The 10,683-nt window shown below is 41.4% G+C and overlaps 1 protein-coding gene across 2 annotated transcripts; it reads right to left on the bottom strand.

Annotated features, from left to right (window-relative positions):
• Positions 1-3,151: 3,151 nt before the first annotated feature.
• Positions 3,152-10,330, bottom strand: LOC127313166 (K(+) efflux antiporter 6). 2 transcript variants are annotated; one of them, XM_051343716.2, is made up of 20 exons: positions 9,898-10,330; positions 9,615-9,658; positions 8,610-8,668; positions 8,428-8,500; positions 8,267-8,328; positions 8,108-8,183; positions 7,895-7,969; positions 7,601-7,672; positions 7,403-7,486; positions 6,916-6,984; positions 6,381-6,458; positions 6,187-6,275; positions 5,779-5,875; positions 5,609-5,662; positions 4,991-5,086; positions 4,606-4,794; positions 4,457-4,534; positions 4,203-4,247; positions 3,912-3,998; positions 3,152-3,818 (listed from the first exon to the last, which is right to left on the bottom strand). In XM_051343716.2, exons 1-20 carry the CDS (start codon positions 10,193-10,195, stop codon positions 3,738-3,740), a joined length of 1,806 nt encoding a protein of 601 aa, XP_051199676.1. In that variant the 5' UTR covers positions 10,196-10,330; the 3' UTR covers positions 3,152-3,737. The 2 variants fall into 2 exon arrangements, with proteins under 2 accessions (XP_051199676.1, XP_051199674.1); XM_051343714.2 differs by having other exon boundaries at positions 3,906-3,998; positions 9,898-10,323.
• Positions 10,331-10,683: the final 353 nt, after the last annotated feature.

Below are 10,683 nucleotides of genomic sequence, written 5' to 3'. Positions count from 1 at the left end.
CATTGTTACCATTGTACGAGAGGCCGCCAAGGATTGCGCAGAAACCATCTTTTTCTGCTTGTACGTTTTACCAACGGTTTAACTATTATAGACAGCAAAACAGATCCGCCGCTGTACGTATTGTCTTTATGGATGTCTTTAGGTGACGTGGATACCTCTTATAGACACCATACGTCTGTACTAATGTACATGCCCTCATACAGTTTAGTCTCAGTTGGTAACACAACCAGAACTAAAAGGGGTAGAGTTTAGGGTTTCGATTGCGTAGTCTCGGATAGACAACCGAGACTAAAAGCCTTCACAAATCGGGACTAAAGGCTATTTTTCTACTAGTGTTACTGTGTTAGTGCCCTCTAATACCACAATTCTGGTGGTAACCCAAACCAGATCTTACACACTTCATTGTCGCAGCACTCATTAGCTACACATTTCACATGTCGAACTTAATTAATGATTGGCAAAATCCTTTAGCAATGCCTTTCACTTCTTAGACTGATGGAACGTGGCAAGATCGGTACAGCTCATTGCTCATTGCTCTTCAGCTTCTCAACCCCAGTTCCTTTGCCAGTTCTGCCGCACATTTGCAAGCAAGTAGCCTAGCATGCTCTTGATTGCATTTTGGTTGTCATCTGAGAATTGGTTTCCATAAAGAATTGAGCATTTACCAAGGCTTGTCAATTCTCATGCTCCTCTCTTATATTTGTCCAAATTTGATTTCACCACCTCCACATGTTGGAACTTGGAACGAACCCTCAAAGAACGGTAGATATTTTCGGGGCTCTACCATGGATCTTGAGTTCATGCAAAGCAGCGCTCTCAGCTTCCTGTTTGAGTAGGGGTAAAATTTCCACTGAAGCAAACCAAGTGTAGCGTATGTCATAATCCACTGTATCCACTGACTTATGAATGCCCTTTCACCATAGCACCTTTCAAAAACCTCCAGTTCACCTCATCATATGCCTTGCCTTGTTGTATCTAGTTTATATGCACAAAACTTGATAAGCACCGATGATCCAGTATGTACCGCATTATGCACTCAAACGCAGTGAGAGCATTATCAGTCACTCTGATATGATGATGCAATAATACATTGCAGGAGGGGTCTTAGGCGATTTACAGGGCATTTAGGGTGTGTTCGGTTCTAGAACCGAGTGGACTGGAACGGAACCATTCCGCACCTAAAGCCAATTCTTGTGTTCGGTTGTGGAATGGAACGGAATCGAGTGGTTCCTCGAAAGGGAATATTCTCTCCATATGCGGAATGCACCCATTCCACCAAATCGGTGGAATGTGGTGGAATGGTTATTAGTTAGCCACTATTAATTACGAAGCACTCCACTAATCCGGCCGAAAAATAATTAGCCATTGTTAATTACGATTTTGAGATTAACAAGGCCATTTACCACTATTAATTACCATTTTGAGTTAAAAGATTAAACTTTAACCTCATTTAGTTCTACTCTCCAAATTCCCCCAACCGAAAAAAAAATATTAATTATGATTTTGAGATTAAAAAGGTCATTAGGCATTGTTAATTACAATTTTGAGATTTAAATTACTATTTGCCATTGTTAATTACGATTTTGAGACAAAAGTTTAATTTAACCACATTTCGTTATGCTCTCCAATTCCTCCAACCGAACAAAAAACGGTATCATTCCGTTCCTCTTTTTTGTCCAAACCGAACACGGGGATGGAACCATTCCATTCCTCTGAAACGGAACCATTCCATTCCATCCCACGCCATTCCAGAACCGAACACACCCTTAGACACGATCTTGAAGAGAACATTGCATGCATGGATTGTTAGGCCGATAGTCCTTTAGTATTTCTGGATCATTTTTCTTCGTATCATTACAAATGGATGTGTCATTCAGTTTATCAGGCATTATTCCGTCAACAAAATATCTAGGAACACCAGCTATCACATCATCTTTGACAATGCTATAATTCCGTTGTAAAAAGGAAGACAAAGCGTCAAGACCTGGCGCCTGGCACCTTCAAAGGACCGGTCTGAAAAGATGTGTCATGGACATATTTCAATCATGCATCGACTCTTGACTAACTTTATACGTATCTTTTTAGAACGGAAAGAGTAATATTGGCGCCCACAGATGATAATGTCTTGTGAAGAAAGACGGGAGAGGGAATGAAGGGCAGGTAGGAAGAACACCAAAGTGGAGGACAATTTGATCAACACTACAAGCTGAGATTTATGTTATGAGTTACAATTGGAATTTTTGTCAAAAAGGACCACCCTCCCCAATTCATTCACAAAAAGGATCACTTGTGAGTAGAATTGACAAAAAGGACCACCTCCTGTGTGGCGGCTGAGCCCCCAGGCGACACGTGTCGCCTGCCGCCACAGTCGGAGGCGGCAGGGCCTGCCGCCGTTGCCCGTGGCACGTGGCGGCATGTCCACATTATCATGATCTATTAATAGTAGCCCGTTTTGAATTTTTTTTAAACATCTCAAAAAATTCGAAAAAAATACCTACATGTAGCTAACTCTAGGCACTACAATCGTGCAAAAATTCACTAAAAATTACGTTGTATTTTGGGCTCAGCAAAAAAGACAAATTCAACAAATTTTGTAGCTAACGTGCATTGTTCATCAATCAGGATACTATTCATTGATTATGGTGGACATGCCGCCACGGGCAACGGCGGCGGCAGGCGACACGTGTTGCCTGGGGGCTCTGCCGCCACACATGAGGTGGTCCTTTTTATCAATTCTACTCACAGGTGGTTCTTTTTGTCAATGAATTGGGGAGGATGGTCCTTTTTTACAAAAAATCGTTACAATTGATGTTAGCGGATGCGAATTATAACCATCTACAAGACGAGAAGCAGCAAATTAATCTTACCAAAAAGCTCTTATGAAACTGAACAAATGAACTAATAGCCATCAGTTCAGCACACAGAGAGATGCAAGGTGGCATCCATAAATTTTCCGTTCGCAGCAGTACGTATACAACAGAAAATATAGTATCGTCGGCTATTGAATATGGCCTCTTTGATTCAAGTGATGCTAGAACATACGAAGAGGAAATAGGACAATAGGTGTCTGATAAATAGGAAAAATAAAGGAACTGTAACAGGAGAAGTTTTCTCCAAAAATTGGGTACAAAGAAATCCTTGAAAAGATTCCTAAAGATCTAATCAAATGACATTCATAGAAAAAGATTCTTAGGATTCATGTCCTACAAAATCTTTTTAATCAAAGTAGTCCTAATCAGATTTCTTGCGAAGAGTAAAAACACATACAAAATGATTTCTGTTCAAACCCTCCCCTTGAGCTGCAGATGTGGGACATACATGGGGAAATCATACTGTCAAACTCACTACAGCAAGATTCATGATCAGGTTGTTTTCTACGTACAATTTGTGGAATGAATACAATGGTGTAAGGGTCAAACCTAAATCCTATCACACTAATCTGATCAATTGATCAGCATACATTCTTATACTACAGAAAACCCTCATTAGAGGGATCACACTTCAGCTGCTAGCAACAGTGTGCCAATCATCCAGGAGACCACTCTTCCAATGCCCGCAGAACTATGTGGATTAAGGATCGATCCCGCACACCTTGAACGTGATCTGATTTCTTTTGCCTCCACTCCCTCCTGGCCACGCATATGTGCTATAAACTCTTAGGTACATGCTGTGAATACACTTTACAGAGCTTGTTAAATTACGCCATACTAAACGTAGTTTGCAGTGTGCCAAGTATGTCATGAGTCATGCGGGCCTTGGACTATCACATTTATGCGCTTGCCGCTATCAATGCGGATGACGTCACCTTTTAAGCCCAACTGAAAGGGAAGAACCGATGAATTGATTGGCAACCATGCCCAGAGTAAAACAATCGATAGATGAACTCAATTGAGATGAATGTGTACCTCCACCTGATTGCTATCAACAGAAAACCATCTCAAAAGAACACCAAGGTGGACAACTGCTGGGATCATTTTGAATAGCAGGGGTGTTGTTACCTTCAGAGTTACACATAAAGCAGTAAGTTCACTATACATACTTCATGACGACATAATGTAATCAAAGGGTAAAGGCTGTCAGTGAATCAAATGACTAAAGAGTGGGCATAGTGAGTTCATGACCATGATCTCATTCGAGTCTCTACTTGGCATATTTGACACAAATAAGGTTACATACAAAGAGTTCAGAGATTAGATAGGTACCAAGCTAAGTGCAGTGGTTCCAAGAAGAAGTAGATATAGCTTGCCCTGAAGAAAATTAATGCAGCTGTCAAACGGAAGTACACATAGCTGTGAACTTAGTGTCAAATAGACCAAACAAGACAAGTAGTACCAGCAAACTATGCTGAGAAGCAAAGTAAGAGTTGAAGTAACGATTTCATGCAGATATTTTATGCTTGTCATCTTAAGAGTTTTTAACTTGTAATTACATCAGGAACAATATATGAATAAATAACCTCAATCAGATGGATGCTTGAAGCACGGCTAAGAAGAACAAAAGCAAACTCCCCAATTTGTGCAAGAGACATGCCAACCTGTAGAAAAAAGATGAGATTAGTGCGTGACTAAATGAGAGCTATAGTAAACATGCATAATGAATACTTACAAGAAGAGACGTTTTGTTGCTATAGCCGAACCCTTTTACAACAATAGATACAATAAATGTCTTTATAGTTATCACCAAAATAACAGCTGCAAGAAGTATATCCACATGGTTCCACAGGAAATGGACATTAATTAGCATCCCAATGCTGGCAAGGAAAAGAGCAGCAAAGAGGTTTCGAATAGGTTCGATCTGCAGAAAGAACAAACCTGAAATAAGAAAGCATATAATGAATTACTAACTACAAGAGTCTAGCTATGAGTTTGACTAAAGCAGTAGGAGAAAGATGAAACCAAATACTGATTTATAGTTGCCCTTTGAACTATAATAAAGGTGGAGAACCTTGCAAAGCAACAAAAAAAAGACTAAGATAACAGCAAGGAATTACTTGTTCAAGAGTGTGTTGTGCAAGGTCAGTTGTTGATATCATCACTCCAGCTGCAAATGATCCTAACTCTAGACTCAAGCCCAACTTATCACTGCACTGCATCATAGAAGGAAGGCCACACATAAATAATTAGAAATATTAACATACTCCTACAAGAGATGGTTTAAAATTGAAGAGTACAAAATGTCAAATATACAAATGCCTGTTATTCATACAATATGTAAGTAAACCAATAAGAACAAAGAAAAGGTTGGTGAAAACTGAAAAGGCATGTACAATAAAGTGTGAAAATTTGGATTGCAGCTAAGGAAAGATGGGAGGCAGTGTTGGATTGCATATCAGCTACATGTCCATAAAAACCCATATGCAATAATCGATCCAAGTATAGTTGAATAAAGTCAACTCCAACAAAAGACTTGCGTTTTTACTGCTCTGGCTAGTTTCTGGCTAATGTAGCCATTTTCAGCCCTACTTTACTGCATACATTTAGGAAGCAACTTTTGTCCAGGTTTTAGTACATCTTCTACATGCAAACTCTTACCAGCAGTGTTCAAAATATAATCATTTTTCCACTGTTATTACATAATACAGTATCCTACAAGCAGTAGATAAACTCACCCAAGCAAATAACAAGCAGAATGCAACCGCTGCCAACTGATAAAGTTCATTTGTCTGCAAGAAATGCAGCAATCAGAGCATTAGTATAAGGTCAGTGTAATGTTCTAGAGGAAACTAAAATTAATTTTTCAAAAAGATCTTATGTTCTGTTTGCCCGCAATTATACTCACCTGAGACGAAAGACTTATCATCAGCTTAAGAAACCAAGGCACACAAGTCCGGGAGAGGATAGAGAGAATTGCAAGGAATGATATCAACATGACAAGCCTGAGAATATTGGAAGTTTTGTGTTAGATTTTTTTTTAACTCCAATACCTGATTAGGTTGGTAAGAAACTTCTACATGAGCAGGCAAACCAAATATACATAGGAGAATATGATAAGCCATGTCATATGATATGAGAAAAGTCATAAACTATTGCTGATACGAGGCACAGGCAGGCACTCTATAGTGCTATGTCAAATACAGTAATACACCCATCATTTAGACATCGAGAATACCTATTGCCGACATATTCGAGTTCTGATAAAATTACATATTGATTAACATAAGTTTTAGGGAAAATGAATTGCACTTACGACTTTGCCATTGATGCGACACCATGAAGAAGACCAGATGTGCCACTCAAAATTGGAAGAAGTGCAAAAAGAAGACCAACAGCACAATCCTGAGAGGAAGGCATGTCAATACAGTGCAACTGACATAAATTCAATCATTTTTGCGCCAGGCTTTAGTCATCCATCCATACCACAAATATGTATCCTTACAATACCTGCAGTACGAGTGTGCCTACCGTCACTTGACCATGAAGGGCATTAATACTGTTCTTTTCCATCAGAAATTTTAAAACCTGCAGCCAAAAAAAGTTTCACTAAGATGAAAAAAGGGAAATGGATATACAGCATGAAGATCAGCAACAGTAAGTGATACACCATTCAGAAAACCTATTAAATATGGGGGGAGTCAGGTCAGGTCAAGCATCATAGACCAAATAAGTAAAGAAGTGAAACCTGCCTGTCATGTGTTATTTATCGAACGATAAGTTTGTTTACAGCAAAGCTAGCGTGCAATCGAGAGAATGCATGGCACAAAACACAAAAAATAAATGGTGAATCGTCGCTAAAAAACAAGGGGACAATGCACATGCTTCTGTGAGTCCGTGTGCTGCACGTGCGTTGGTTTCGATGCGTGTCCGAATTCTCGTGTACAAAACCATTGATTATTATAGGTCAGTTACTACATATCAATTCCCAACTTAGATGAGAGGTGCAAATTTGAAGACTCGACATCAAATACTTAGCAATTACCACTGCTGTCGAAGACATAGAAAGAAGAACACCAACGAAAACACCTTCCTTAGTTTTGCCTCCACATAGCTGCAATTTGATATTTAAGAGAATAAGCAAAATACAATAGAATTGCTCAGCATGCTTTCAGGGATAGAATTATAAAATCAAAGCACTATGTAACTGTAGGAAAAGAAGAAAAGTCTAGGGCTAAACCACCTTCAATTTGTATCAAACAAATACAGGAGAGCCAAAAGCTACCCAAATGATATAGTGATTTGTTGTACAACTTTGACTGTGTCAATGGCATATCATGATCTCTTCACCTTTAGTTGAAGAACACTCAAATGAGTCTCAACGTTAAGTTCTATGGATGCACCAAACAACTATTATTCTAATCATTTTTCATTGAGAAATTACTACGAATCAAGGTGCTTGGATATAAAAACATACAATAACACATTTGACGTGATCAATATTCATAACATCAACAGAAAATAAAACATACCGTCGCCGAAATGCCGCAAAGGAACATAAATAGTATAATTTGGAGCAATCCTCCAAGAACAGCAACCGCACGTACGGCTCGGAGCTGAGACAAAGTTGAAACATCACTTATTATTATATTAGGTGCCTATTGACCTGGATCCGAATACCTAGCAAATGAGCAATTGCATATAAAAATCAAACTATCAAAGATACATACTTTTGCTGTAGAAAACTCAAGTCCCAGAGCAAACAGGAGAAATATAACACCAAATTGGGCTACTGTCTCAACCTGGATAGAAAAGAAGAAATCATATTATTAACTGTGTGAAATAAATACAAGCCATATACTCGTTACGAAATGTTCTCATAAACTTGGCAGGGTATGAAAACTTGAGCAGAAACATGTGGAAAGTACACATGTACTCTTTAATTGCATGTAATAGCGCATGCAACTTCCATTCGAACTAGATTAAGCATCAAGAAAAGGTTAACAAAGACAAAAGCACCTTACTTGGACCATTTCACTGACAAAGCTAAAACCACCAGGGCCAATTATGGATCCTGCAAGTAAATAACCTGTAATCACCTGCAATATATTTATGGAGTTTCTTTAGGTCGCCTATAATATTACATAGTGCGTCACAAATAGCCGGATGAATTATGTCTTACACGGGCCATATGCATAATTGGGAAGAAATGAGACCAAGACAAAAGAAGCACTCACTGGTTGCCCAAGGCAAGCAAAGGCGATCCCACCACATGTAGCGGATACAATAACAACAACAAGATCTGATATCAACCTACAGTAATTCAAAAAACTAAGTTATGATGCTGTGCAGATACTTGATCTTTGCACATCATCTGCGATAATTAGGCAACATACGTAAGGTCCAGCTGCAGTACAGGGTACTTTGACTTCCGATTCGATATAATAAATACATTATCCTGGAATTGCAGTTGTGCCAATACAGAACACAGGTGAAACAGAGTAAAATACGAAAACACTCACAGAAGTAGCTTACAAAAAAAAATCTGCAACCATACCTTCCGATCAATCAATGTGGGAACATCCTCTTGCTCTGACCGGTCCAAGAAAACTTCTTTAAATGGAAACGACCTAGGGATGAATTCACAAATTTGGGATAGTTACAAGTGATTGTGAAATCAATCCAGGTTAACTCATTACAAGTGAAAACAGAAGACTCAAATGTAGATTAGGAACATACTTATTGTCTTTGGTCTCATTCTTCTTCGTTACTCTTCTGGCCACAGTTTCCAGGACACCCTGGCAGATTAGTACAAGAACAAGATGAGCATTATATATATAACCACCAGTACTAGACAGTAGCAAACACATACAAAGTGCCCCAATAGTAGATACAAGTTCATCATTTTTTACAATGTATCCACATCAAACCGCAATATTATCTGATGAGTAAGTCTTTCAATTTTGTATTGGGCCATATGTGCATACTTCGGAATTCAGATCATATGGCAAATCTGCTTCTATGCTTCAAAATGGAAAGGGTAGTACATTAACAAATTGAGAATGCAACCGGATATGTTGCTCGAAATTGAGAAATATGATAGGAGAAGGGGATGCAAGTTAGTGCAGCTCCTTAGTGTAAGCAACGCAGAAGATCAAATGTCTAACTGAATGTGAGCTGGGAAAACGGGTTTTATGCAAAACTCAGATGAGTTATATGTATGGCAGGTTAGTAGCTTAGGTTCACCAGAAGCAAATACTAATTGTGTTGCAAAGTTGCTTGGGTACCATACACGGGTCTTTGTTGATTTACAATCGAACCTAGCACAGTAACCTCTGTCCAAATGTCAGCTCCGTCCAGTTTAGACATTCATGATAGTATCAAATATCTTTGGCACATGCAAGTATGCAACTCGCATGTAATCGTATCTACGCGACTACAGCCGTTATATTTAGAAACTAAACCGCACATATAATGAGCCAATCCCCAAAACCTAGAGTGGGTCAGCAAGAACCCGGACGTTTCAACCTTTGGATTGGAAGCTCCATGAGCATCAGAATGCAAAACTTTAACCAGATTCCACAATTAATGAAAACCGCACATATAATGAGGTAGCCTCCAAAACCTAGAGCGAGTAAGCAAGACCCGGACATTTCAACCTTTGGAACACCTCCACAATGCAAAAAAATTACCAGATTCCGTAATAAATGAAAACGAAGTAAACTGTCACAAGAGATGAATCACCTGCTTCTCCGCCACCGTGTTGTTGAAGCTGCCGGGGTCCGTCTCTGCAAAAATGCCACAGCAGCAGAGGTCAGCACGAGCCAGCTCAACCCAAAGACCTCAAAAGAAACACACAGACGCTGCAACAATCGGCCAAAATTCCCAGCAGCGGAGCCGCCGAGGCCGAGATCTAGGCGGTCGGCCACCGACACACGCCACGCCGCGCCGCGGCAGGACCAGATCCCGCGCGGCGGGCGGAGCCCTCGAGGCGGGTGGGGCACCCGGGAACCCAGATCCAACGCACCTCCGCCGCCCTGGTCGCCCTCGGAGTCGGGGAACTCCTTCTCGAGCGCGCGGTCGATCATGTCGGCGAGGCTGCCCTCGCCCTCGCCCTTGGCCGTGGCATTGCCGCGGGCCGCCTCGCCGCCGGCCTCGAGGGCCGCGGCCACGCCCTCCGCGCGCGCCACCGCGGCCGCCGCCTCGCCCGCGCGCTCCTCGTCGCCCACGTCGCCGGCGGCGCGGGCGGACGCGGCCAGGAGGAGGAGGAGGAGGAGCGCGAGGAGGCGGGGCGCCGGGCCATGGCGGCGGCGGCGCGGCGGCATCGCCGGCGGAGTGGTCGGTGCGTGGGGTTTAGATTTTGGGAGCGAGCGAGCGCGCGTACGTGCGTCGTGTCGTGGAAGAGAGAGAGAGAGAGGAAATGCGCCGCGCGCACCGTACGCACGCAGAGAGAGAGAGAAAGAGGGGATGGAATGCGTGCGTTGTGCGTGTGTGAGTGTGCAGTGCAGGTGCGGCGGGCGGAAGGAGTAGACATTTGTAGAAGGATTTCTTTTGTTAATGGGGTCAGTTATGGTATCACTTCCTTCCTTCCTTCCGAGCTGTTGGGTAAATCCAACTAACTACCTCTGTATTTATGATGATGACGGAAGAATACAGAAAGATATGAAGTGTCCTCGATTTTAAACTTTGAACTTGTATAGAGGTTTGACAACCTGACCCTCAACTCGGAGTTCACTTGTGTAATCCTGGTCTAAATTAAACCCTAAGAAGACTGGGCCGGCAGAGTGAGGCTCGGCACTCCACCTTTTCTCCT

Source organism: Lolium perenne, chromosome 7, assembly GCF_019359855.2.
Source record: "Lolium perenne isolate Kyuss_39 chromosome 7, Kyuss_2.0, whole genome shotgun sequence".
In the NCBI taxonomy this organism is placed as follows: Eukaryota; Viridiplantae; Streptophyta; class Magnoliopsida; order Poales; family Poaceae; genus Lolium; species Lolium perenne.
Note: the sequence above shows the minus strand (reverse complement) of the source record. Positions and strands in the feature narration are given on the sequence as shown.

Coding starts and splice junctions, on each gene's coding strand:
- LOC127313166 (XM_051343714.2), bottom strand. CDS start 10,195: ATGCCGCCGCGCCGCCGCCGCCATGGCCCGGCGCCCCGCCTCCTCGCG. Junction 8,669..9,614: donor ACACGGTGGCGGAGAAGCAG/GTGATTCATCTC, acceptor CTAATCTGCCAG/GGTGTCCTGGAAACTGTGGC. Junction 8,329..8,427: donor CCACATTGATTGATCGGAAG/GTATGGTTGCAG, acceptor CTGCAATTCCAG/GATAATGTATTTATTATATC.